We start from the raw sequence: 27,258 nt of genomic DNA, 5'->3' as shown, positions 1-27,258 counted from the left end.
TCCTGGTCCTACATCACTGGAAAGATTTGGGCCATGCACCACAAGCCACGCTCAGGAGAACTGGTGTCGTTCAGAAAAATCAGCCCCAAAGTCCTGGCTCCCAAAGTCTTTTGAGGTCCAGAAGAAACCAGTTGGAATCAGGCCCTGCCATTAATGGGCTGGGATGCAGCGCAAGTTATCAGCTTCTCCAGGCCACAGTTTCTCCTCCAGAAAATGGACGCCGCACCTACTTGCTACAGCGGTGATTCTCAAACTGAAACCTGGGAGCCGCACCTACAGGCTCTGATTCAGCAGGTCTGTGTTGGGGCCCGATAATTTTCATTTCTAATCAGTTTCCAGATAATAATGAGGCTGCTTGTTGGGGACACTTTGAAAACCACTGTCCTAGGAGGTTCCAAGTTGTTCCAAGTCTGATGTGAAACTCTTGGCGATGTTCCCAGCACAAGCTTGACAAGCGAGTGCTATTGCTGTCTGTACCCCGCAGAGACCTCCTCCGGGCACCCTGGTCCACAGAGGATCACCCTGACTGAGGGAGCACTTGCCAGCGGACGCCGTCCAGACAACATCACCTGTAGCACCTAAGAGACCGACAGCCTGAGAGGGAACTCGGGTGAGGGGTGGGGGCCGAAGGTGCGCCTTGCTGCGCCTGCGTGCAGAGAGTGGGGCGGGGCTCAAGCTCCGGGCCGGAAGCTGGAGGCTGCAGGGGCGGGCCGGCTGGCATCCGCTTTCCGGCTGGTCCCCATGGAGGCGCTGGGGAAGCTGAAGCAGTTCGATGCCTACCCTAAGACTCTGGAGGACTTCCGGGTCAAGACCTGTGGGGGCGCCACGGGTATGCAGTGGCGGGGCGGGGGTCTCGGGGAGAGGGGTGTCCTGCAGATTGGTCGGGGTTCCCGCACTTTGTCCGGCCTGCCTGGGGCAGGGAGAGATGAGCAAAGGCCATTCTGACCCTCGCTCCCTGCTCCACAGTGACTATTATCAGTGGCCTTCTCATGCTGCTGTTGTTCCTGTCCGAGCTGCAGTATTACTTAACCACAGAGGTAAGGGGCGGGGCCGAGTACATTTGCCCACCTTGACATTATGGGAATAGCATCTTTAGGAATGGGAATGGGTGTGGGGCAGGGGGCCAAATCTTACTGAGGTAGTGCTGCCCCAGGTGCATCCTGAACTCTACGTGGACAAGTCACGGGGAGATAAACTGAAGATCAACATCGATGTATTTTTTCCGCGTATGCCTTGTGCCTGTGAGTACCTCCCCCAGGGTGGGAGTTGCAAGTCCCAGGGTTCTCAGGTGAGCTTCCAGATTTACACTTCCAGCCTGAGGTTCTGGACTGGAGCCCAGGGCATCCCCCTTCCCCTAACCCATTGCTGTCCCAAGACAGGCCCAGCATCCCCTACTCTCCAAAACCCAGATTCCCTTGCCGGCAGGCTCTCAGTACCTTACCCTGGCTTCCTGCTTCCAGATCTGAGCATTGATGCCATGGATGTGGCTGGTGAACAGCAGCTGGATGTGGAACACAACCTGTTCAAGCAACGGCTGGATAAGGATGGCATCCCCGTGAGCTCAGAGGCAGAGCGTCATGGTAACTGGGGGAGGGGGCCTGATCTCAGATCCCAGAGCCGGAGGTGTCCAAGCCCTATGTTTGGCAAGTGGGCTATGGCTGGCCTAGTGACCAATGAAGCAACTAAGACCCAGAGAAGTCAAATGGCTTGCCTACGGTCTCTCAACTGTTCATCATAGTGGCCTGAAATCCAGGCTCCTAGCCTCTGTATGTTGAGAAGAATACTCTTACCTGGCTATCATTCTCAGATGTCCCCAGTCCTTGCATATCATGGTCTGAGTAACAAAAGTTTGAGGATGGATCTTGTTGCCTTGGCAGACTTCCCGTAGATGGACCCAAGCTTCTCTGAGTGTTTGCTTTCCCATCCTCTTGGCTGAATTCAGCCCTTAATGCTCTTTCCTTTCGGAATGCAGGGTGGCTTAAAGTTAAAAGTTGATATTCTTGAGTTAGATTACCTGAGTTCAGATGTAGTTTTGTATCTTTCAGTCTATGACCCCAGCTATAAAGTGGTGGTAAACAGTGGTTCCCACCACCTGGAATTACAGGATCAAATGAAGTAATATGTGTTTAATGCCTAGTATAGAATGGTCGTTCACTTATAGTTTCTCCGCTTCTCTCTAGGCAGCCTCCCAATGTCTTCATTGATTGTTTTCCACCATACAAAACCCTCCTCAAAGCCATGATTTTTCATACCACAGGGATTGCTCTGTTGGTGAGCTTTATCCTTCATTCATTCAATAGATACATGTTGAACACCAGTAGAACCATTAGGATTTGCTGTAGGATTGGATGTGAGGTACAAGAGAGCAGTCAAGGCTTTGATTGCAAAGCTTTCGACCTGGGTGAATGAATGAATTGAGTTAAGAATGACCAGAGAGGGGGAGGATTTTTTTGTGTTGTGTGGGAGAGGCAGGGGAATATTATGTATCCACTACTGTGTAACAAATTACCCCAAAAGTTAGTGACTTAGAACGACAAACTAAGCCACTGGTTCTGGTGTAGGGTCTTAGGAGATTGGAGTGGAGCTGTTGGCTGGGCCTCCAGTCATCTGAAGGCCTGACTGGGGCTGGAGGAACTGCATCTAAAAGCGCATTTTATCACACATCTGGCTGTGGCCGGGGTGTCTCCGTGCCTTCACCACGTGGGCCCCTCGGTAGGGCCACCAAGTGTCCTCACAGCTTGGCAGCTGGCTTCCCCCTGTTCAGGTGATCCAGGAGAGAGGTGAAAACCACAATTTCTTTGATGACCTAGCCTCCAAAGTTGCACACCATTGTTTCTGCAATATACTAGGGGCTACACAGGTCAGCCCTATTCATTGTGGAAGGGGAGTACATAAGGATGTGACTTCCAGGAGATGGGCATCATCTTGGAGAATGGTGCCTCAGGGGAGGATGGGGATTTGGGGAGAAATGTCAGGTTTGAGGCATGTTAAATTTGGGATGTCCATTGTATACCCTACTGATGTGAAGGAGGCAATTAGATGTACTAGTCTAGACTTTGGGGGAAAGGCTGGAGAAATAAGTTTAGGAGTTATCAGTATATAGATGGTGTTTGAAGCCATTGGACTGAATGACAAAGCCTAGGGAGTGAATGCCAATAACGGAGAGGTCTAGGGTTGGTAGCCTGGGCCCCTCCAATATTTAGAAGTCAGGAAATGAGGACCCAGGAAGGAAGATTGAGAAGGATTAGCCATTAAGAGAGCCAAGAGATGTACCAACAGCCGAGAAGAGGAAGAGTTTCAAGGAGAGGGAGTGAGCAACGGTCGAAAGCTACTGATGGTCCAGTAAAATGAGGAGTGGGAATTGACCATTGCCCTTAGTAACACTAGAGACTTTGAAAGGAATAGTCCTGATACTATTGGGGATGAAAATCTAATCAAAGAACAGAAAGGGAAGTGGGGACATCAAGTATAGGTGACCCTTTCAGGAGTTTTGCTGTAAGAGAGAACAGAGAAGTGGGGTGAGGGCTTGGAGAGAATGTGGAAATGGGGGTGAGTTTGGTGGTAAAATGAAGGGAGGTTCTGTTGCTTTTCGTAGTGGAAATTGACAGCAAGGTGGATTAGCTAAGAGTGAAGAAAGGGGAAGGGACTTTGGAAGTGTAAGGAGAAAGGGAAACGTAAATTAACCATCTCAGAGAATAGGAGAATGGGAGTGTGAACTCCTGAGTGAAGTGAAATAGGACAGCACTGCCAGTCAGCTGTGAGGGAAGCACAGGAAGAAGTGGTCGCAGACAGCTGGATTTGACTAGGGTTTGGGTTTTGCTAGGCTTGTACAGTGAGGGGAGAGAGGAACTCATGGGCTGTGGTTATGTGCAAGAGAATAATTACAACAATGGACCATGGGATTTATTTTCCAGCTTTGTTCAGATATAGTTGAAATACAACACTGTGTAAGTTTAAGGTGTGATTCAATATATGTGTATACTGCAAGATGATTAGTACATTAAGGTTAGTTGACACACTATCACCTCACATAGTTATCATTTTTGTGTGTGTGTGATGAGAGTATTTAAGATCTACTCTCTTAGCAACGTTCAGTGAACGTATACAATGCAGTATTGTTAACTATAGTCACCAGCAGATTCCCAGAACTCATTCATTTTGTAACTGGAAATCTGTGCCCTTTGACCAACCTCTGCCCAACACCCCCAGCCCCTGGCAGCCACCAGTCTGCTCTCTGTTCCTATGAGTTTGGCATTTTTGGAATCCACCTATAAGTGAGATCATACAGTATTTCTCTGTCTGACGTATTGTACTTAGCATAATGTCCTCAAGGTTTTAGCCATGTTGTTGGAAATGACAGGATTTTCTTTTTAGTGGCTGACTACATTCTATGTATATCACATCACATCTTCTTTGTCCTTTCATTTGTTGATGGACACCTAGCTTGTTTCCATGTCTTGAATATTCTGATAATACTGCAATGAACGTGGGACGGCAGATAACTCTTTGAGATACTGATTTTACTAATTTCATTTCGTGTGTGTGTGTGTTTACACATATACATATACATTTTATATCCAGAAGTGGGATTACTGGAACATATGGCAATTCTATTTTAAATTTTTTTAAGAAATGTCTATACTGCTTTCCATAGTGGCTGTACCAATTTACATTCCCACCAACAGTGCACAAGGGTTCCCTTTTCTCCACATCTTCCCCAATACTTATCTCTTATTTTTTTGTGTTGTTTTTTTCTCTTTTGGGTTTTTTTGTTGTTGTTCTTTTTTTTTTTTTTTACCCAAAGGTTGTTTTTTTTTTTCCAAAGATTTTATTTATTCATTTTTAGAGAGGGAAGGGAGAGAGAAAGAGAGAGAGAGAGAGAAACACCAATGTGCGGTTGCTGGGGTCCGTGGCCTGCAACCCAGACATGTGCCCTGACTGGGAATTGAACCTGCGATGCTTTGGTTCACAGCCCGCACTCAATCCACTGAGCTACGCCAGACGGGGCATGTTGTTGTTGTTCTTAATAGTCATTCTAACAGGTGTGAGGTCATACCTCATGGTTTTGATTTGCATTTCCCTGGTGATTGATGATGTTAACCACCTTTTCAGGTATCTCTTAATGACATGTATGTCTCCTTTTGAAAATGTCTATTCAAGTCCTTCACCCATTTTTAACTGGATCATTTGGGGGTTTATGCTGTTGAGTTACGTGAGTTCCTTATATTCGGATGTTAACCTTTTATTAGAGATCACACTTGCAAATATTTGCTCCCATGCTGTAGGCCGCCTTTTCATTTTGTTAGTTGCTTGTTTCTCTGTGCTGAAGCTTTTAATTTTGATGCATTCCCACTTGTTTGTTTTTCCTTTTGTTGACTATGGTTTTGGTGTCAAATCCATAAAATTATTGCCAAGACCAATGTCAAGGAGCTTTTTCCCTATGTTCTCTTCTAGAAATTTCATGATAGCAAGCCTTACATTTAAGTTGTCAGTCCATTCTGGGTTCATTTTTATGAGTGATGTAAGATAGGGGTCCAAGTTCATTATCTGCATGTGAATATCCGTCCTTCCAGCACTGTTTGTTAAAGAGATCGTCCTTTCCCCATTTGGACCTTGGAGTGTGAGTAGGGAAGTGAGGACGTGAAGGGGCGATCGTGTTACTGGTGCCGAAGAATTGATGTGTTCCGCAGAGCAGAGGTAGTGAGCTCGGAGCGTAAGGGTCAGTGCCGGCAGATTGGGATACTTGACATTGAGTTTTGAACAGTTGGCTGTGATCGCTAATGACGGGGTCTAGGTATGAGCGTGGAAATGGATGGCGGGGGTGAGATGATGAAAGGAGAAGACCATTGGAGGACAGGCAGTCACGGTATTGAATGTTGAATTCAATTACGATGACGTAGTTAGAGGCAGGGAGCCGGCACAGAGAGTCTGGAAGCCCCATGGGAAAGCGGTTTGAGGCCCACACTTTGGATGTAGAGCTGAAGTCTGCCACGTACTGTGTTGCATTGTGCAAAGTCACTTCTCATGTCTTAGCCTCAGCGTCTTCTCAGATACGATGGGGACAGTAACCTCACCTTCTCAGAGTCACTGTGAGGGTGAAATGTGATGACGCATGTGCAGTACAGTGACCTGTACCGACATTTAGTATTGACCGTTAGTGTTTTCTTACTGTTACTATTGTTGAAAGAAATAACACATGTGTAGGAGTGCCTAGTGCCTGACACATGGTATGCACTATGTAAAACTTAACTATTATTATAACTTTTATTATTCCCAAGTCACACTGCGGAGGGCCCATGCAGGGCTTGGGGGTGCAGATGTCACTGTGCCTGCCCCCAGCTGACACGCCCCCTGCCCTCTCCGTAGAGCTCGGGAAAGCGGAGATGAAGGTGTTCGACCCTAACACCCTGGACCCTGACCGCTGTGAGAGCTGCTACGGTGCAGAGACCGAAGACATCAAGTGAGCCAGACCCTGGCGGCGGGGGAGGGCAGGGGAGGGCAGGGGAGCAGGGCTCCCATCAGGCACCGTATGTCAGCCATCCCCAGCCTCAGCCAGAGGCAGGTATGGCGGTCGGACCAAGAGTTTAGAGCAGGTGGGGCGTGTGCCTCAGTCACTGAGTGTGAGGGACTGAAGCTCCGTGCCCAGGCCCTGCCGGGGGCCACAGACCTGGAGAAGAGGCTGCAATGGCCCTTGCTCTGGTTCAGAGGTGCTTTCTGGAGTCCAGCTGCCTGGTTCTGCCCACGTGTCCTTGGGCCACGCCACATGGCCTCTCTTGTGAACAGGGATGATTGTAGCACCTTTCTCATAGGAGTCACATCCAGATTAAGTATTTGTATCCTCTGTATACAGCCCTGAGGTGGAAGGCCTAGTTCAGATTATTAAACCCTGGATACAGAGCAACTGCTATTATGTTTCCCAGCCCTGACCCCTGACCCCTGAGAGGCTCATTCAGCAGGTCGGAGGTGGGTCCTGGGAATATGTATTTTTAAAAATATGTATTGTGGTGAAATACATGTGACATAAATTTTACCATTTGGATCATGCACTCATAGTATTCAGCATACAGTCATCCCCACTGCCTGTTTCAGAACTTTTCACCGCCCCAAACGGAATAGGAGTAGGTGTTTTTAACAGTCCCGCGGTCACTGAGGGAGCACACTTAGAGAACGTTTGGTGGTCCAGGATGAGGGTCAAGGATGAGGCTCATGGAGGCTCCGTCAGCAGGCAGAACTGCTCCTGCCTGATTTCCCACAGTGCCAGCCCTGCTTTCGCACCTCTCTGACCCCGTCGGCCCGCCCCCCTCTGCTGCAGGTGCTGTAACACCTGTGAGGATGTGCGGGAGGCATATCGCCGCCGAGGCTGGGCCTTCAAGAACCCAGACACGATCGAGCAGTGCCGGCGCGAGGGCTTCAGCCAGAAGATGCAGGAGCAGAAGAACGAGGGCTGCCAGGTGTACGGCTTCCTGGAAGTCAACAAGGTGCGGAGGGACTGGGGCCGGGCGGGGCCGGGTGGGCTGTGGGTTGGCCCCACTCCACTGGGAATCGAGGGCCTGCCCGGGCCCTCGGGGGATGAAGGGAGGGGAGGAAACAGCTGTCTAGTGACAGGAAATGTCTCCTCCAGGTGGCCGGAAACTTCCACTTTGCTCCCGGGAAGAGCTTCCAGCAGTCCCACGTGCACGGTGAGTGGCCCTCCGTCAGCCAGGGGGGCTTAGACCAGGGGGCGCCCTGGAGAGTTTGGGGCCCCTTCACCCGCCTGATGCTCTTTGGCCCAGAGCAGACCTTCCCGTCGGGTGGCGGCCCGGTGCGACAGCTAGGGGCACAGGCTGCGGACCCTGACTCCTGGGCTCAGGTTTCCGTTTCAGACCTTCTGGCTGTGTGAAACCTTGAGAAAGCTTCTTAACTTTCTCGAGCTTCCGTTTCCTACTTTACCAAATGGCGATGATAGTCCTTATCACCTAGGGTATTTGGGCAGCTTCAAAACTGTGGCATGGGCCTGGTGATGAGGGCACCCGTCTGAAAGGCGGCGCCCAGTCTCAGCCGGCCTGCGCGGGAGGTTGTCGGGGAAGCCGGGCTGCGTTGGCACACAGGTCTTTCCCCTCCCGAGTCATGTCCCGTGTGGGCGGTAGTGAGCCCTGCTCAGGTCCTTTCATAAAGCGGGGCCGAAGCTACTAGTGCCCACCTTACAGGGATGAAGAAATGAAATCCATGCTCATTCCTTCATTCATTCATGTGCTAGATATTTCGTAATCAGCTACTGTGTGCCACATGCTAGTCGGGGTGCTAAGGATACAGCAGTGAACAGAACAAAGTCCCTGCCCTTAGAACATTCTAGCAAAGAAGCAGATAAAGCAGATAACAAACAAGTATGTCATATGTGGTATATCAGATGCTGGCAATCTGGCTGAAGTAAAGGTCAGGGAACTAGTTCCTGGCATCCTTGTTGATTCAAAGTGGGCAGGGAGGAGAGGTTGTGAAGCTTACTGAGTACTTGTCCACCTTAGATCCTACCTGGTCCTCAGGACAGCCCTGTGAGGAAATCACTGGGGCCCAGAGAGAGCAAGTGACTTGCCCAAGGTCACACAGCTAGAAATGTGGCTGCTTGGGCTCTAGGTCTCTTATTCTTCCCAGGCTACCATACTTCTGCCCCCAACCCTCCTTGCACTCTTGCTGTTCAGGAAAGTGCTCCTTTGGACCTGGGGAGGGGCTTGTTAGCTGGGTCCAGACGCTGCTGCTGAGGCAAGAAAGATTCCAGTCTTCCCTCCTGCCACACATCTTGCTCCATAGCTCTCATTGTGAAGCTCTGAACCTTCTTTCTCTCTCTTCCTTCTCTCCCCTTCTCTCCCCTTCTCTCCCCTTCTCTCCCCCATGCTGCAGTACATGCTGTGGAGAGTAAGTGGCCCTGCCCCCTGGGAGGCCAAGCCCCCACATCTGGGGCAGCCTCCCCTCCCAGGATCGGGGGAGGTTTGCATGGGTCTGGGATTGGGGCCTTCTCTGGCCTGGCCGCCGGGGTGACTGGGTGAGCTGGGGTTCCTTTCAGCAGAAGGGTCAGGGTCAGATGGCAGGATGAGCTCACTCGGGAGCAGGGGGTGCAGGACAGCCACTGGGTTTTCTTTGGCGGGGGCTCTGAGGGAGGGGGAGGAGGAGTCGAGGAAGGAACTTGGACAGCATTCTCAGGTCCCACCTCCCCGGGATTCAGTGACTGGCCATCCACTCTGGTTAACAATAGACCGAAGTTGGTGGGTGTTGTTTCCTGACTTGCAGGCAGAGCCTGGAGGTGGGGGTGAAGGCCTGGAGCGGTGCCCATGGCGGGCTCCCTGTGCCCGTCGGCAGAGCTGGGGTCTGTGTTCCTCAGAGCCCCGGGGAGGGCACGGCCTCTCCCCAGGCCCAAGGAAGGCCCTTCCTGGCTGCCCTCAGGCACGGCCAGGCTGAGGGAAGGGGCAGCGGGATAAAGGGTCAGAGAAGAGCCTGGCAGGTCACTCTCCAGAGGGAAGAGTGAGGAGAGGAGGCCAGAGCAAGGACTTGGAGGGAGTCAGGTGGCCAGTCCTACTCCTCCTGGTGACACCTTCCCCCTTCTCTCCTAGTCCATGACCTGCAGAGCTTCGGCCTCGACAACGTACGTACCAGATGGAAATCAGAGAGGGCGGGTGGGCGGGAGATGGTTGCCGCCTTCCCTTCTCTGCAGGGGCATCCTGGGCTGGGGAGCAGACAAAGACCCGGGCTGAGGGCCGAGTCACTGGGAGTGACTTTTGACCTGCTATCCGGGCGGGCTGGAGACAGGAGATGGGCTTGGACAGGAGCATTCCCTCGGACTTGGTCAGGAGGGCCTGTGGCACTTCCCATGAACCACAGGGGCCAGTGTGGGTGGATGAGCCAGAGAAGCCGGTGGACGCCAGGTCGCAGGACTGGGGCCACGCCGGAGAGCCTGGTCTTCGTCCTGAGGGCAGTGGGCGGCTGTCCGCCCACCTTAACCGGGGTCATGACTTAATCAGATGCGCAGAGTTGTAAAGACCCATCTAGTGGCTGGGTTTGACAGAGACCAGAACAGAGCGGGAGCTGGGGCCCCTCCAGCCTGGGCTTCCCTGGCTTGAGACCCCAGGGAGAGTGAGCACCTGCCACAAAGGGCCCCGCCCAGTCTGTGTTTGCCTGAAGCATGGAGGCAGCGGGAACCTCCAATGCTGGGGCCTGCAGTCTCTGTGAAGGAGGAGTCCCGGGGGGGAGAAGGGGGGCCTGTCTCGGATGCCCCCAGATGGGGCCGCTCCCGCCCACCCCCCTCCCCACACGTTCGCTCCCAGACCCAGGGGCCCTGTCTGCACCTGTCCCGCAGAGCTTTGGGTGGGGTGGGGGCTGCTGGGGGCCTCGAGTGCTCTGAGTCTCGGGCTCCGGTGTTGCTTGCAGATCAACATGACCCACTACATCCGGCACCTGTCGTTCGGGGAGGACTATCCGGGCATTGTGAACCCCCTGGACCACACCAACGTCACTGCGCTTCAAGGTACCAGCCTGGGAGGTGGCCCCCGCCCCAAAGCCCTACGAGGCACCCCCGCCCACTGCCCTCTTCTCCCTGCAGCCTCCATGATGTTCCAGTACTTTGTGAAGGTGGTACCCACCGTGTACATGAAGCTGGATGGGGAGGTGAGTCTGTGGGGGCTCAGGTACTGGAGACCCTCTCCATGTCAAGCACTTAAGTCCCTTCAACCTGGGAAGCGAAGTGCCGCTCTCACACTGATGAGCCGGCTGAGGAGCCGAGGCTCAGAGTGTAGGTGCTGTGCCTCCCGGGCCTCAGGCTGTCAGACATCAAAGCCCTTGCTCTTTTTACTTGCTCACACCGCATCCATCTACACATCCAGTGCCCACTGTCTGCCCCCCGTGGTCTGCCCTGGGCTGGGGCTGACCCTTCCCGGGCCCCCTACTCCTTTCTGCTGTGGCCTGTGCAGCAGCACCTCAGTGGACCGGTAGAACGCACGGGACTGAGTTTGCAGAGGCAGTGAGGCCCAGCCTTGCCCGGAGCTCATGGTGCGGCCTTGAAGAGCTCCTTCTCATCCGTGGACCTCCACTGAGAGGGTCCGCCAAACGTAGCTGGGGGCGGTGAACCTGAGGAGCTAGTGACCGGAGGGGAAGCAGGGTTGTTAGGTTGGGAGAAGGCGTCGGGGCGGTCCCCAGGCCTCATGGTGTCATTACCAACATGGGGCTCATGTTCTTCTCCACGACATTCAGGGTGCTGCGAAGCACGGGGCAGGAGCCGGGGCGGGGGCCAGGGGTCAGGAGTCAGGTTGTAGACCTGGCCCCAGCCCGGGCTCCCCTCTTGTCCCAGGTGCTGAGGACAAACCAGTTCTCCGTGACCAGACATGAGAAGGTCGCCAATGGGCTGCTAGGTGACCAGGGGCTTCCCGGAGTCTTCGTGCTGTACGAGCTCTCGCCCATGATGGTGAAGCTGACAGAGAAGCACAGGTGAGGGTGGGGAGAGGGGGGCGCCGGGCCTGACGGCCGTAGGGGTGCCTACTGATCCCCTCCCCCCGTCAGGTCCTTCACACACTTCCTCACGGGCGTGTGCGCCATCATCGGGGGCATGTTCACAGGTGAGTGGCTCCAGGTGTCTGGGGTCGGGGCATGGTGGGAGTGTAAAGCCTGGGTTCCTCCCAGATTCTGGTTGGGGGAGAAGGGGTTCATCAAGGCCAAGGGGAGATGCTGGCCTGGCCACGAAGGCACTGGAGGCCCAGCCAAGGGCGCAGCTGGGCGAGTGCCAGCCCTCGTCTCTATCCCCAGTGGCCGGACTCATCGATTCGCTCATCTACCACTCGGCACGAGCCATCCAGAAGAAGATCGATCTAGGGAAGACAGTGTAGTTGTCCCCTTGCCCCTTGCTGTCCCCTCGTTCTCCCGTTTCTCTGCCCCCAGCCCCCCCAGAGAGTCCGTCGAGGCCCCAGGTTGATAAACGTGTTGGTTGTGATAGTGCTGGTCTCTGTGTGGTTCTTGGGTCTGGCCGGAGCCTGGGGACAACCCCTCATCACAGCCACTTACTGAAGCCAGTCAGGACTGACAGGTCAGGCCAGATGCCCTCCAGGAGCCCCATGGACCTCCCCTGGTTTACAGGGCTCCATTCAAACCAGACTGATGCCGACCCCACGGTCCTCTCCTCAGTCCCTCCCCCACTGTGCTCTGGGGGCCTTCTGGTTTCCACCTCAGAGCTGAGATGGACCTTTGCAGGATGAGTCTCCTGGAGCCACTGTGTCCCCCAGGTCCGTGAGGGTCTGCCCCCAATGTTAGTATCAGAGCCCTGGGAGCGGGCTAGGGCTTGCCACCGCTGCAGTGACCGCTAACGCTGGGGCCCCTGCCGCCCCAAGTTCAGTCGCCTGGGTCTCTGACCCTGGTCTGTGCCAAGCCCTTGCTGGCTCCTGGTACAAGGGTGTCCAGCCAGGCCCTGTGCGGTCTCCTAGGCGGAGGCAGAACTGAAGGACGGGTACCAGTGGCCATTCTGGAGCAGGGCTAGCATCAGACCCCAGCTCTGGACTTAGTGAGGGCTTCCCATCGTAGAGCCTGGCCCCAAGCCCTGGCTTGTGTGGATTGAGCGGCGGCTGAGAACCAAGGTCACCGGTTCAATTCCCAGTCAGGGCACATGCCTGGGTTGCGGGCCAGGTCCCCAGTGGGGGAAGTACAAGAATCAACCAGTTGATGTATCTTGATATATCTGTCACACTTCGATGTTTCTCTCCCTCTTTCTCCCTCCCTTCCCCTCTCTAAAAAATGAATAAATGAAACCTTAAAAAAAAAAAACAGGCCCCGAGACCCCCCATCCCCCAGAGACGTTAACAGCCAGTCGGTGCACCCAGTCATTTCTCAGGGAGTTTCTGCGTCAGACAGCAGTGGGGGTGATGCGGGGAGAGGGCAGAGGTAGTGACCTCTGGAGGCAGGCGGACCTGAGGTCCATCCCCTATGTGATCACTTACAATCTGTGAGATGCTGAACCTGTCACTTAATCTAGAAACCAGTCTCATCTGAATGACGTGGGTGACAGCTGTAGGCAGCCATGTTTTCTGGGCCACCCAGGAACCGTTCCGCTTGTGAACAGCATCCTGAATTCCTCTGGGAACCTCCCTTCACCCTCCCAGCTCTGTGGTGGGAGGAGGACCCCCCAGCCCTGAGCCCGGCCCCGTCGCACATCCCATCCCCCTGGCTGCAGAGACCCTGCAGGAGCCGGGCTCTGTCAGGACCAGGAAAGCTTCCCCCTTAAGAGAGGAGGTTGCTGCAGCCGCCCTGCAGTTCCCTGTCGGTGAATGAGCTGCCCCCAGAGGACAGCAGAGCTGAGCCAGAGGCTTGGGGACATCATCCAAACCCTGTGACAAGCTCCACCCAGAGCCAACCAGCAAAACCCTGGGAATGTGTTATTACAGCCCAAACATTCACCTTGTGCTCAGGCCGGTTTGGGCTGGGATCAGGGCAAACAGTGTCCTTCACTGGCCTGGCTCCTCTGAGGGTTGGTGAAGGATAAGTTAACGAAGTCTGTGAAGTGCTTAGCTGTCACGGGACGGGATGGCAGAAGCCGTCAGCAGATTAGGTGAGAAGGACCCAGACACTGGCAGGAGCAACAGGTGGGCTGCTCAGAGGGTTTGACACTGGGAACCAGGGCTCCTCCTCGGCCCCGGACATCCTGCCCGGCGGTGGGGCCACACGGGCAGCCCTTCGTGCTTGTGTATCCATTTGTCCGCTTTCATCTTTGTGTATCCATGTGCCCAGTGAGTCCCCAGCATCTGGGGTCACCCAAGAACATCTCTGTTCTCTGCCTTTGGGCTCTCACAGCACATGCTCAGGCATCAAGAGTGGTGGATGCGGGCGAAGGTTTATTCAAACAAAGCAGTGGACTCAAGTAGCTCATATTGACGGGAAGGACTTCCAGGAGCGGGAGATGGGTGGGCCCCAGGGGATCAGAGTCCAAGGTCAGTTAGGGCCAGGGGCCTGGTGCAGGGGGCGGAAGATGACCTGGCTGATCTGACCGGGCATGGTGTAGAAGACGAGCAGGAGGAAGATGATGATCAGTGCCAGCAGCAGCAGCAGCAGCAGGATGCGCCAGTACCGGCGCCAGATGAAGAAGACGAAGGTCTTCAGCGGGTTCACAAACCAGTTGAAGGAGGTTTTGGGGCGACTGTAGAGGGTTGGGGAAGGAGGCGTCAGAACGATGATGGAGCCCTGGGCCTCCCGCACCGCCCTCTTCAAGCGCTGGCCGGCCCCCCAGCGCCCACTCACTTGGGCTTCTCCAAGGGCTCGGGCTCCTTCCGCCCCTTCCCCACTGGCCTTTTCTCAGCCTCTTCCATGGTCAGCAGCTCAAACTCTGCCTCCACCTTCCCCTAGAAAAGGGAGGAACAGAGGCTGAGCTCTTAGGTGGCTCAGCCCTGACTCCCCAGTCCCTGGCCTGGCCACACCCACCGTGAGGATGTAGACGTTGCCTCCTGAGTCTGAGAACTCCAAGTCTTCTGGCCGGCCCTTCCTCTGCCGCCGCCTCTTCTTTCCTGCCCGAGCCTCCCGCTGCTCCCGCTGCTCCCGCTCCTCGTCCTCTGGCTCCCGCAGCTTCACCACAGGCCACCAGCCCCGCAAGCGGCGGCAGCGGAACAGACTGCACCTGGGCCCAGCCCCGTCACGGGCCAGCCGCACAGAGCAGAGCTCCGGGCCCCGGGCGCCTCGCACCATGTCAGGCAGCTGCAGCTCCAGGGACCCTGCAAGTCCAGAGCTCTCCGGGTTAGGCGGGAGATAAAGGTCCGTTTGGGGAACGGGGAAGGAGGCAGCACACGGGATTGTAAATCAGGGCACCAGAAATCATTAGAATGTGGTAGTCGGTGCACAGCTATGGACCACACACCACAGCCCCCAGTGAAACAGGGTCAAGGGCGGGACCAGATTGCTAAAACAGGCACCAAAGGCCATGGACTCAGAGTCCAGAGCAACCTGAGTGGGGTCAAACCAGAGGACTGAGTTGGGGAATTTGGGGAGGAATGGAGGACATGATGCTTATGGATGAGTAAGTTCAGTAATTAGGCCAGAGAACAGAGGTTAGTGACCTCAGGCTGACACCCAGGATCCCACTGCGCTGGAATAGGGAACCAAGGGCCTGGGGCAGGGCAATGAGGGGCCAGGGCAGTGAGGGCAGCAGTCGGGGCTAGGTTGAGGTGGGAGGGAGGCTCCAGTACCGAGGAAGTCGTTGGCAGAGATGCGGTCATAGTCCCAGACCTGCAGGACCAGCACTGCCGGCTGCCGGAACTCAGCCTCCTCCAGCGCGAAGGGTCCGGGCCGGCACCGGATGCTCACCTCCCGCTCCGTGGGCAGGTAGTCAAAGCGGAACACGAAGCGCCAGTTGAAGTTCCCCTCCCCAGTCAGGGAGTTGAAGTGCACGTCTGTCTCCTGCCTGTCGTGCTCCAGCCCCTTCACCCAGCTGGAGCGCGGGGGGAGGGGCCGGCTGAGGGGGGCATCAGCCAGGGCCAAACCCAGAGCCCGGCTTCCCCCTGGGCTCCCCCACCAGGCCATCCTTCCACCCAGCTCCAGGCACCTTACAGGGGGTGCTTAGGGGACAGGGCTCAGGCTCAGCCCCAGGGCCCAAGCCAAAGATTGCAACCTCACCTCAGCATCCAGCCACCTGTGCGGTGCAGCTGGCAGGCCTACCTTTTCACGTAGATGTCGCTCGACATCTCTCCAGTGAGCGGGTTCACGTCGTCCAGAACCACATCCTCCGTGTTCCAGATAATGACTCTGAGCTCGTAACTGGGGGATGCATGGGGGGGCAGGTTCAGACTCTTGAGGGGAGTCCTAGGAATGGCTGCAGGAAGCAGGAGGGACCTGGGCCAGGGCCACTGACATCCACTAAGCACCTGATGTGTGCCCCACTGGGTGATCAGGATGTCCATGGTCCTTTGAGGGACAAGTATCGCCCCATTGGCTGTGGACTGCCCCATCCGTTGTGGACCTCCCTATCCACTGTGGACCACCCCATCTGCTGTGCACCGCCCCATCTGCTGTGCACCGCCCCAGCCACAGCAGTGGCACCAGGGATGGTTGCTGACCCAGTCGAGCCAGCAAGGTTTTCCCTCCCATAAATTTGGAATCAGGACCCTGAAAAGTTGAGTCATGTAGCATCGGATGCAGAGCTGGAGCCGCGGTAAGCCAAAGTGACATGCAAGCTGAAGTTCTGGGGAGCAGAAGAGGGATAGGTAGGCAGAGAAAGCCAGTCTGCAGAGAGAAGTGCCAGGCAAAGCCACACAGTGTGGCAACACAGCATACAGCCCCCAAAGGACAAAAGGAGGGGCTGCATCCTTCTTGGTCCTACCCCAAATAGCCCTGTCCTTGGCTGTCACGGGGTCTCCTGGATGTTTTCTCTTGTCCGGGATCAATTCCCCCTTCACTGACAGCACCCTGATTTTCCGTTGGTGACCCCTCATCCCAAATACTGTCAATCTGTGTGATTCTAGCGGGAGAGACAGACCCCTACCTGGCTCCAGAGGTAGGACCATCACCTAGGACATCACCCAGAACTGGCCAATCAGATTCAGCCCCGTGACCACACTGAGTGGATCAGGGGTCAGCCGGCCTAATGAGAGCCGGTCCTGAGAATTCTGCTCCAACAGGAAAAGGTGTGTATTTTTCTGCTCACGTAACCCAGTTGGTCAGATGTAAACCTGGCACCATCAGAAGCCACCTTGCCCCCAGACCGAAAGCCTCCCTGACAGTGACGCCAAGAAGAGCGAAGCCCAGAGGTGGAAAGTGACAGACTGCTGACAACCTCTGAAATGCAGACACACTGCACAGAGCTCTGATCATACCGGCTCAGGGCACTGGGGCTTATTGGTATTTGGAAGTGACAGACACCCGACCCACAATAGCTTGTTTTTAAAAGAGGGGACCAATAGCTCACCTAATTGAAAAGCCTGGGTCAGCAACCTCTGCCTACTGCACTGGGGCCCAGGCTGCACTAGTCCCAGAGGTGCCCGCCCTGTGGCAAGAGGGGCCAGGACTTTCTCTCTCACCTGATTGGCTGTCGAGGCTTGATGTCAACTGGGGGTGGTGCAGGCACATCCCGGGGGAAGATGTCAATCCACATGTGAAGAGATCCCTGGGGACACATGTGAAGCGGCAGCAGGTTATAGGGTCTTGCTGGTGTCTCCACCTCCCCTAACGGCCCTGTGGCCAGAGGCTGTGCCTTGCCCCGGGCAGAGAGAAGAGGGCGTGGCTGGGCGGACTGTGGGTAATGAGGATGAAGGTGGGGTCTGAAGTGGAGGATCCAAGGCTGAGGTTAGGTTAGGGGATCAGGGATGAGGCCCCAGGAGTGGAAGGTCGAGAGCCAAAGTAAGGTCTGGTGCCCTCGAGGTCCAGATCCGAGAGACCTGGGGTCAGGTTTGGGAGTCCAAGTGTGAATGAACCTTGGTGGCCCCGGGGTGGGAATCCTGCAGGACCAGAGGCCGGGGCGGGGTAGGAGGTCCAAGGCTAGAGTGGGGATGCTGGGGACCAGGGTTGGGGCCGAAATCCGAAGCAGCAGTTAGTGCCCAGGTGGAGGTCTTGGGGGATAGGCACCCTGGAGGCCCAGGGTGCAGGACCCGCTCAGAGTCCTGGGGTTCTGGGTTGGGTGCTGAGCCCTCCCTCACCTGCAGCAGCCCCGGGCTGCGGGGATGGTAGAGGGGCCGCGTTTCTACGTGCTCAGGCACCAGCTGAATCCCAAGACCTGGCATCTCGTGCCAGCGCCGCAGCACAAGCAATGCCTGGGCCTCCTCGGAGACCTCACTTGCCACCTTGGGGCCCCCACTACCTGCAACAAGAAGGACGTGATCCCAGGTTCCATCCAGCTCCCAACTGTCCTCCTTTCTTCCCCTCACCCTTGAGCAGAAGCTCTAAGCTGATGCAGCGGCTGTGGTGGACCAAGTCCATGGGCTGGGAGGGCAGGTCCACAAAACACAGAGTGGGGGCATGCTGCTGTAAGGACTTCTGCCCGTGAAAAGCCGGCAGTCCAGGGACAGGGGAGTTGAAGAGTCTGTAGCCTTTGCACAGACACTGTTTAGACACAGACGACCAGCCGTTTATGAGACCAGGACTCAATTCCACAAGCACGTTCTGTTGTATGGGACCCGCGATGGGCCACCCTGTGTTCTGGGAACATGATTAATCATGGCTCTGAGGAGTCCACTTTGGCTCTTTGGGGATCTCATGCTCACCAACGAAGACCATTTTCTCCCCACCGTCCAAGAACCTTGTCCGTACTCAGCCAAACTCGCCTCCTCTGTTTGCAGAAAAAGGCAGGCTCTCCAGGGAGCGCACCAGACTGGGCACCAGGAGCCCCCGTACCGTGTTCTACCGTCTTGCTCCCTATGGACTGTCCAGCAGAAAGGGGCTGGTACCTGGGAGCAGGGTCTCAGGCGGTGTCAGAAAGACCTTGCTGCCCACCTTGACAGCTCCCACTCGGTATTCGGGGGCGGGCAGGCCACAGCGTTGGCACAGCCCCGCCAGGATCTGAGGAGGCCGGAAAGCATCTCGCCAGGCATTGTACCCCTCCCTGCAGACAGAAAAGGAATATGCCTCATTGGGGCCGGTGATGGACACAGCTGGACACAGGGGCAGAGATGGGGACCCTCGAAGACATGGGATCCAGGTTCATAACCCTGGTGGAAGACAGCTCACTTATGGTAACTGTGGAAGTAGAAAATGGATACCAGGTGCTCCAAGGAAGGAGATACTGATATAATTACCTCCATTTTGCAAATGAGGAGACTGAGGCTTAGTGGGAAAAAGTGACTCATCAGCTACAGGATCCCAATTCCCAAGTTGGACTTGGACCACTGAGCTCTAACGTCTTGGTCACGGGAGGCCCCCGTCTACGAAATCGAGGGATCTGGGGGCACTAAATGGAGATGTGCCCCTGGATGTCTTCCCAAGACGAAGAACGGCTCCTGAGGGCCCTGTCCGACTCACGCGTCATACTGGGAGGCCAGCCCACAGTTCGCCCTGTGGTGGCTGTAGAATCGGTTTTCCAGGTCGACGTGGGTCTCCCCGATGAGGTCGTCAGAACCCACCAGGTCGTGATCAAACACAGCCACGGTCAGCTCTGGCTCAGCAGGCAGAGAGACGCTGAGCTCCAGGACCCTGGCCAGGAGGGAGGATGGCTGAGGACACCTCCGTGCCCCAGGAGGTGCTCTTATGTGGGCAGGGGCTCCAGGGGTCTCAGAAGCCTCTGCCCATTGCCCCACCACCAGCACATAAGCTGCCTGAGCATGAGCTGGACCACAGGGCCGAATGGCAAAGGTGTTTCCAAAACCCCGGGCCCAGCCTCACTCTCCAAAGATGGGGTTCAGCTGCTTGGGGATGTAGCGCTCCTTGGTGTCCTGCCGCTCCCGGCCAGCGCTCACCACCACGTAGGGGTCCGCTTTGCCGTTGGGGTCCGCGGGAGACAGGTTGGTAGCCTAGGGGGACAGCATGGGTGGAACTGAGAGAAATGTCATTGTCATAACCCAAGGTTACTACCCTTGCTGAACCTGATCTTCGATTAAGCGTAAAGAGGAAGTTACCAAGGAGAGAGCTCCCACCACCAGGAGTGAACTAGAGGTTGTACCAAATGACTTTTATTCTTTGAAATGAATTATGAAATAGCTAAGACATGAAACAAAATATGTGGGAAAATGTTTAAGGGCTTATTATTCCATTTATAACTTTCCATATTGTTTGACTTTTATTTTTTACAAGGAGCATAGTTCACTTTTAAAGTTAAGAATTTTAACTAAATAAAGGAATAGTACAATGAGCATACGTGCCCAGCTTAATCAGTAAGACACTACCGACAAATGGAAGTCCCCTGAATTCCCTTACCTGACTTAATTCCCTTTCCATCGCTGGTGTAGCCAGAACCCTTTACTGGCGGGTTATCACTCACACACACACACACAAAATAGTAAAACTACTTTTACTACAAATACATGGATTCCTAAGCAATAGGCAATGCCATATGGTATGTTTTTAAGCTGTATGTATTACACTTACTTTTACTGTTTTGATAATTACATAATTTAGTAAGTGCATAATATGCATAAAGTATTGGAGTATAATTTACATACAACAATATATTTTTAGTGGTTTTTAACACTCCTACCTGCAGTGTATGGGAGCTCCAGATGTTCCACATTTTTACCAACACTTGGTATTGTCAGCCTATTTTATTTTAGCCGTTACGGTGTATGTGAAATTGTAGCTCATTGTGGTTTTCCTTTGCATTTCCCCGCTGACAAAGCATGCTGAGTATCTTTGCATGTGCTTCTTGGCCTTACGTAGGTTTTCTTTTGTGAAGTAACTGGTCACATCTTTTGCTCTACCACCAAGTTTTTCGTTTTAAATATTACTCTTTTAATTGCTAAAAATCCTATCTGGTCCTTCACATTTATTGTTTATTTTTAATAGTCTCTTGTTCCTTGTTCATTTTCAATTCATTCTTTTATTTCTTTAAATATTTCATGTATAGTTATTTTGTATTCTCTGTCTAGTTGCTCCAATATCAAGGGCCCTGGGGATCTGAATCTATTGTGATTTTTGCTATTCTTATTCAGGGTGGTTTGTTTCTTTGTCGTCTGGCACTTTGGATCCTGACTCAAGTTTGGCTGAACCCATCCTGCACTGCAGGTGCAGTTGGTCTGCACAGAGGGCCTTGCTTTCATTTCTGCCAGTTTCCTGAGCAAACTATGAACTTGCGCCACGTTAAACCAAACCCTCCAGCTGCGGTTTTGGGGATCACTCAGATGGTGGGAACTCAGGCCCAGAACTGCATTAGAGCCAGCGCGTGGACATCAATGCTTATTGGAGGTTTCGGGCCCTCTCACCATTGCCAAGGTTAAGTCAGGCAAGCCTCCTCCATATCCCACCTGCCTTACAGGTTCCTGTTTTTGTTCGTCTTTATGCTGAGGCTATAGCTTTTGGGGCTCCACTTCACAGAAAGCCTTCCACTCACACTCCTCTCCCAGGGTAACCCACAGCTTTATCCTCTGTCCTCACTACCTGTCAACCTCCTGCAAGGGAGCTGCGGTCCCCAGGGTCAACAGCCAGTTACTGTTGAGTGAAAGCCAGCTTGAGTGGCTCCCACTCAACTTATCTCTCTAGGTTCCTGTATTAACTATATTCTTACTTTATGTATTCTCGATGCTCCAGTATCTGGGGCCTTACTACCCTGGGGAGGCTGCCCCTCCCAGGGCTAGCTAATTCCTAGAGTTAGCAAACAAGGCACCTGCCAGAGCACCTTTTGCCTGCATACTAAACAATCCAGAACCCATACTCTGACCCGCCTCCTTTATCAGGTTCGTATACTCCAGGAAGTAATGATATCCCTCCACCCTCGTCATCATCTCCAGAACCAGGCACCAGGTAACCAGAGGCAGCCCCTCCACCCCAGAACCTGCAGGGACTATTCAAACTAGCCAGTCCTAAAGCTGCTTACAAACTGCCTTGCCTTGCCTTTCCCGGGGAAACCACCACAAAGACTCCGGCCCGGGCATTCCCCTCTGGACTGACCCTGGTGCTTCCCGCAGAGGCCCTGGTGGTGCAGCACAGCCCCCTCCCCCACCCTGAGAACTGAGACAAACAGACTCTTCTCAAAGGCGGCAAACCATCTCCCGGTCCCTCGGCCTCACCATACCCGGATAAAAGCAAGATCCTGGGTAGATTTTAAAACAGTTCCCGGCTTTTACTTTGATTTTTATTTTTTTCCCTCTGAAATCCCTTACTTTCTTAGAAGCCCAGCATTGCATTTTTAACAATGCTTTCCAAGTTTCATCCAGCATTTTTAGCTTTCAGAGAGCGCTGCGGGCTTGAACCCTCAGGGGCGCCCTTCCCCTCTGAGGACAGACTCTGCCGCCCGCATGATGCCGGCCCCTGTCCCCAGGCCCACACGACTGCGTCTGCACAGCCCCCAGAAGCTCTTCCAGGCTTGCTGGCGGTTTGCAGCTTTAAAGAGCATTCTGATTTCACCATCATGGAAAGCTGGTTTTTTTGTTTGTTCTCTTTGTTTTGGGATGATCTTCGAGAAGACAAAGGGGAAATGCCCCACCGGTGCCACGTTCCACAAGCTGGGAATCATCCCACCTGCATTCAAATTCATGCTGGATTTATCCTCATTGATACATGTTCCTGTAGGTAGTTCAATTGAACTGTAGTATTTGAACGGACTTGTCAGGCATGATTAACTGTTGTTCCTCGGAACCCCTACTCTCAGGGCTGCACAGATTACTAAAAGCATCCCCCGTGAAGGTGTTTTAGGAACTTTTACAGGACATACCAGACTGGAGCGCCTGGACCCTGAATCCAAAGACAAATCTCACCAAAACAAACTGAAGCCTGTACTGTCAGCCAGAAACCTCCTGATTTACAATTAATCGCCATGATTACCCAGCTGCACCCCCTCCCCCAGTTAGGGGTGTGAGAAGCAACCACACATTGGTGTTTCTCTCCCTTCCCCTCTCTCTAAAAATAAATAAACTCAAGAAGGTCCCCACTTCGTTCCTTCTTCAAAATCTTTTTTAAAAGATTTTATTTTTAATAGTCTTCCATTTTTATTTTTATTTTTTAAAATATTTATTTACTTTTAGAGAGATGGGAAGGGAAGGAGAGAGGGAGAGAAACATCACTGTGTGGTTGCCTCTCACGTGCCCCCAAATAGGGACCTGGCCTGCAACCCAGGCGTGTGCCCTGACTGGTAATCGAACCAGCAGCTCTTTGGTTCATAGGTTCGTGCTCAATCCACTGAGCTACACCAGCCAGGACATATTTTCAACAGTCTTCCATTTTTAGAAATTTTATTTGATTATTTTCAAGACTTTCAAGTCACTTTCGATAGCCTCTTGTTTCCTGCTAGTGAAATATTTTAAACAGTTGTTCTACATTTCTAATATTTGAAAAGTCTAACATCAAAGCCCTTAGAGGTTTATATTTCTCCTTGGTGCATTTTTTTCCCTAAAAATTGTTCCTAATAGATTGTTTTCTTGTATACTTTATAATTCGGGACTTTGTAATTTGGTTATCCAAATCTACGGAATGTATGAGGCCTGATATGGAACCAGTTAAGCCAATCTCTCAGCTTTGAGTTTTCTGGACTAAATAATATTGATCCAAGTCTTAAAGCAATGTGAGGACGAAACTCAAACAATAAATTCTCAGGAAAGGCACTTCCCTCCATCTCCCTCAGCTGGAACGGAGGCTGAGACAGACCTTACAGGCTCTTCCCCCGGTGAGTGGGCCTCCCAGCGCCCACCTTCGCTGAGAGCGGAGCCCTTGCTGGGTGCTGCTTCCTGCGTGCTGCTTCCTGCCAGGGTCTTGGCTGTGGCTCCCACCTCAGATAGGCTATGAGAACCCACGACTAGGGGTCCAGGTGTGGACAAAGCCCCATTGAGACAAACTGAGCTTCAGGGCTTGCGATTCCTGTGGCCTCTTCATTTGGGCCCACTGAGAATTCCCTTTCTTATGAGATTAGCATTTACTTAAAAGATTGTTGATCTAGCACTTCCAGGTACGTTATAGCAGGAAGTCATCTCAGATCACCTAGTCTGCAGGAAGCAGGTCAGGATGACTCCTATTATGTCTTTTTTTTTTAAATATCTTTTATTGATTATGCTATTACAGTGGTCCCATTTCCCCCCTTCACTCCCCTCTACCGTGTACACCCTCTCCCACCCACGTTCCCCCTCTTTAGTTCATGTCCATGTGTCATAAGTTCTTTAGCTTCTACATTTCCCATACTATTCTTGCCCTCCCCCTGTCTATTTCCTACCTACAATCTATGCTACTTATTCTCTGTACCTTTTCCCCTTCTCTCCCTCTCCCACTCCCCTGTTGCTAACCCTCCAAGCGATCTCCATTTCTGTGGTTCTGTCCCTGTTCTAGTTGTTTGCTTAGTTTCTTTTGGTTTTGTTTTAGATGTGGTTGTTAATAATTGTGAGTTTGCTGTCCTTTTACTATACATGTTTTTTTTATCTTCCTTTCTTAGATAAGTCCCTTTAACATTTCATAAAATAAGGGCTTGGTGATGATGAACTCCTTTAACTTGACCTTATCTGAGAAGCACTTTATCTGCCCTTCCATTCTAAATGAAAGCTTTGCTGGATAGAGCAATCTCGGATGGAGGTCCTTGCCTTTCATGACTTGGAATACTTCTTTCCAGCCCCTTCTTGCCTGTAAGGTCTCTTTTGAGAAATCAGCTGACAGTCTGATGGGAACTCCTTTGTAGGTGACTATCTCCTTATCTCTTGCTGCTTCTAGGATTCTCTCCTTCATTTTTACCTTGGCTAATGTAATTATGATGTGCCTTGGTGTGTTCTTTCTTGGGTCCAACTTCTTTGGGACTTTCTGAGCTTCCTGGACTTCCTGGAAGTCTATTTCCTTTGCCAGAATGGGGAAGTTCTCCTTTATTATTTGTTCAAATAAGTTTTCAATTTCTGGCTCTTCCTCTTCTCCTTCTGGTACCCCTATAATTTGGATGTTGGAATGTTTAAAGATGTCCAGGAGGTTCCTAAGCTTCTCCTCGTTATTTTGAATTCTTATTTCTCCATTCTTTCCTGTTTGGTTGTTTCTTTCTTCCTTCTGGTCCACTCTATTGTTTTGAGTCCTAGTTTCCTTCCCATCACTATTGGTTCCCTGTGCATTTTCCTTCATTTCTCTTATCGTAGCCTGCATTTGTTCATCTAATTTGCCACCAAAATCAACCAGTTCTGTGAGCATCCTGATCACCAGTGTTTTGAACTGTGCACCTGATAGGTTAGCTATCCCTCAGTCACTTAAAATGATGAATGTTGGGGCTTTAATTTGTTATTCTGTTTGAGACATCTCTCTCTCTCTCTCTCTCTCTCTCTCTCTCTCTCTCTTTTTTTTGGTCTGGTCGCACCTGTTACAGTGAGGGGCAGAGCCTTAGGTGTTGACCAGGGCAGGGCACCCCAGTCACTGGGTTGTGACGTTGTATGTGAGGGCGGGGTTGAGAGGGAACAATGGCAGTTGTTCCATTCTCCGTGGGACCTCAGTCCCCTCTATTGCTTCCCCCAAGCAAACTGGGCCCCTCTGGTGCCAATTCCCATGTGGGTGGGCTTGTGCACGCCATGGGACCCTCCAAGGACCTCCCCTGTGAGACTGGGTGTCACTCCGTGTACCTCAACTCCCACAGGCGACCTCAGTCAGTGCCCCGAGGCTCTATTTCCCGGCGCTGTGATCCTGGGTTGCACGCACTGCCTTGCATTACAATTGCCCCCTCACTGGGTCTGCTGATTGCTGGTTGCCACCCCTGGGCTGGGGTCTGCCAGCTGCCGTCTATGCACTCAGGGTCCACCCGCTGCGGTCTTACACACCCCGGCTGCCTTACGCGTCCTGTCCCACTGCTCTCTGCTCTCCGCACTGCGACCCAAGCCTGGCTGCTCCTCTCCGCCCCTCCTGCCAGTCTGGATGCAGGGGTCTAATTCAACTTCTTGGTTGTCCGACTTCCATTCCGATCAATTTTCTATCATTTCTGGATGTTATTCTATTTCTAAATTGTTGTTGTCCCTATTTTGGTTGTGCGTGGAGGTACGGTGCGTCCACCTATGCCTCCATCTTGGCCGGAAGCCCTATTATGTCTTTATGCACTAAGATTCTTAGACTTTGGTAGAACAGCCCATGGGACATGTTTTAAAATTACGTCTTAGTCAGAATCCCTGTATTTAAACCAGATAAAAGTACAGCATCTGTTCTGGCGCTGGGAGTGAAGGGGCAGAGCAACCCCCCCCAATTCCTCTCGTTCCCTGAGATGCCATTAGGGAGCTTTGGGGTCCTGCTGGGTGCCGCATGGGGACTGCAGCAGCGGAAGGCCCTGTGCAAAGGCACGTGACGACAAGCCATCGAGAAGCCTGGAATTCAGGGCTGTGCTCTTCCTGGAATCCTACACGCCATTCTACGGGACTGGAACTATGAACAAGGAGGCAGGAGACCTCAGCTCTAATGTCTGCTGCTGCCCTGAGCAAGCTTTGTGACCTTGGGGAGTCTCTTAACTTTGTGCCTAAGATTCCCCACCTGAAAATGAAGAAGGTGGACACTGATCCCTGAGACTTCCTCCCGATCCTTCGGTCTGTAGGTTTCATGTATGTTCCCTTTGCTGGAGGTGTGTGGGGCTGATGGATACTCACCTTTACCACATACACTCTGACCAAGAGCTTGATGGGCCGGTTTTGTGGGATCCCCCGGGAGATTTGGGGCTCAGAGAATGACACTGCTTCTGATTCAGGGTAAATGAGGAAGGAGCCCTGGAGGGAAGGGAGGATAGACAGGCCCCGGTAAGAGAATCTCCCTCCCACACCCCCACCTGTGCTCCCGGGTCCCCACTTTGTTCCTTCTTCAAACACACCTTAAACTTGCCCACCAGGTTCCCAGACCCTTCTTCCTCTCCATCTGCATCCTGACCACCTAGCCCTCGATACAGGGGAAACACATTCAGCCAGTCTTCAAAGTGGTTAAATTCTTCCTCCAGGGAGCTGTTGTAGATCTGAAAGGCAAGGGCCTCGGTGACGGCCCAACGTCCAGAATCCAAGCAGAATCCCCTTTCCCCAACACCCGGTCACCTTCAGAGTGGCAATTGCTTTTTTCAGGGACATGGAGCGTTTGACTTCAGCCTTGCCCTGGTCTTGGGCTTCCCCCTCCGCGGAAGTGAGGTTGGCCCCATCTGGGAGCACAGAATGGCCCAGTTAGAAATACTGGTGTGAGGGAGGGGGGAAAACAGAGAGCAAGGGTAAGAAAGCCAAATTTCTTACCTAAATCCCCATGATCATCCATTTCATCCTCATCAAAGTCGGGCTGAAATCAAAGGCCAGGTCAGAAATTCTCCCCCAACCCTCACCTTCTTAATCTACCCTTTTACTGCGATAGGCAGTTGGGAGACTTTAGTTAGGTTCCAGCTGGGTAAGCTGCTTGCATTTCCGAGGCTTGAGGTTAGCACCGAGTCCTGTGCTGGCTGAGACAGTGACCCCCAGCTACCTGTGCCCACGGAACGACTTGAAACGGGGCTACTAGCCCAAACCGAGACGTGCTGTCAATGTAAAATGCACACCAGGTTTAAAGGCTTTGTATGGAACAATACTGTAAACTATCTCATCATTAATTTTTATAATAGTTACTTCTCAAAATGATTTTTTACATATATTAGGTTAAATAAAATATGGTATTAGAATTCATTTCACCTGCTTCCTTTTATTTTTTTTTTAAGGCGGCTCCTAGAAAAGTTAAAACCACATGTGTGGCTCACATGAGATT

General features: G+C 52.9%; 2 protein-coding genes across 5 annotated transcripts in view; one reads left to right on the top strand and one right to left on the bottom strand.

Moving 5' to 3' along the window:
* The first annotated feature begins 695 nt into the window (after positions 1 to 695).
* ERGIC3 (ERGIC and golgi 3) lies at positions 696 to 11,947 on the top strand. 2 transcript variants are annotated; one of them, XM_045833023.1, is made up of 14 exons: positions 696 to 829; positions 967 to 1,037; positions 1,154 to 1,241; positions 1,461 to 1,580; positions 6,367 to 6,460; positions 7,313 to 7,478; positions 7,622 to 7,679; positions 8,875 to 8,889; positions 9,582 to 9,613; positions 10,396 to 10,492; positions 10,568 to 10,632; positions 11,312 to 11,448; positions 11,521 to 11,576; positions 11,764 to 11,947. In XM_045833023.1, exons 1-14 carry the CDS (start codon positions 742 to 744, stop codon positions 11,841 to 11,843), a joined length of 1,167 nt encoding a protein of 388 aa, XP_045688979.1. In that variant the 5' UTR covers positions 696 to 741; the 3' UTR covers positions 11,844 to 11,947. The 2 variants fall into 2 exon arrangements, with proteins under 2 accessions (XP_045688979.1, XP_045688980.1); XM_045833024.1 differs by lacking the exon at positions 8,875 to 8,889.
* Positions 11,948 to 13,823: 1,876 nt separating this feature from the next.
* The window catches only part of LOC123814909 (fer-1-like protein 4), a 33,628-nt gene continuing 20,193 nt past the window's right edge, over positions 13,824 to 27,258 (bottom strand). For all 3 annotated transcript variants that reach the window (XM_045833048.1, XM_045833049.1, XM_045833050.1), the window contains 14 exons: positions 26,760 to 26,802; positions 26,571 to 26,671; positions 26,357 to 26,494; positions 26,139 to 26,255; positions 19,297 to 19,424; positions 18,937 to 19,107; positions 18,366 to 18,520; positions 17,619 to 17,779; positions 17,004 to 17,089; positions 15,646 to 15,744; positions 15,177 to 15,418; positions 14,419 to 14,705; positions 14,239 to 14,339; positions 13,824 to 14,137 (listed from right to left, as the gene is read on the bottom strand). In XM_045833048.1, coding sequence (XP_045689004.1) covers positions 13,933 to 14,137; positions 14,239 to 14,339; positions 14,419 to 14,705; positions 15,177 to 15,418; positions 15,646 to 15,744; positions 17,004 to 17,089; positions 17,619 to 17,779; positions 18,366 to 18,520; positions 18,937 to 19,107; positions 19,297 to 19,424; positions 26,139 to 26,255; positions 26,357 to 26,494; positions 26,571 to 26,671; positions 26,760 to 26,802 — 2,034 coding nt within the window. In that variant the 3' untranslated portion in view covers positions 13,824 to 13,932. The remainder of the gene's footprint in view (positions 14,138 to 14,238; positions 14,340 to 14,418; positions 14,706 to 15,176; positions 15,419 to 15,645; positions 15,745 to 17,003; positions 17,090 to 17,618; positions 17,780 to 18,365; positions 18,521 to 18,936; positions 19,108 to 19,296; positions 19,425 to 26,138; positions 26,256 to 26,356; positions 26,495 to 26,570; positions 26,672 to 26,759; positions 26,803 to 27,258) is intronic.

This window comes from Phyllostomus hastatus, unplaced genomic scaffold (genome assembly GCF_019186645.2).
Source record: "Phyllostomus hastatus isolate PE091 unplaced genomic scaffold, TTU_PhHast_1.1 phas_contig_17, whole genome shotgun sequence".
NCBI lineage: Eukaryota > Metazoa > Chordata > Mammalia > Chiroptera > Phyllostomidae > Phyllostomus > Phyllostomus hastatus.
The sequence above is the reverse complement of the archived record's forward strand: the minus strand, read 5'-3'. Positions and strand labels throughout refer to the sequence as shown.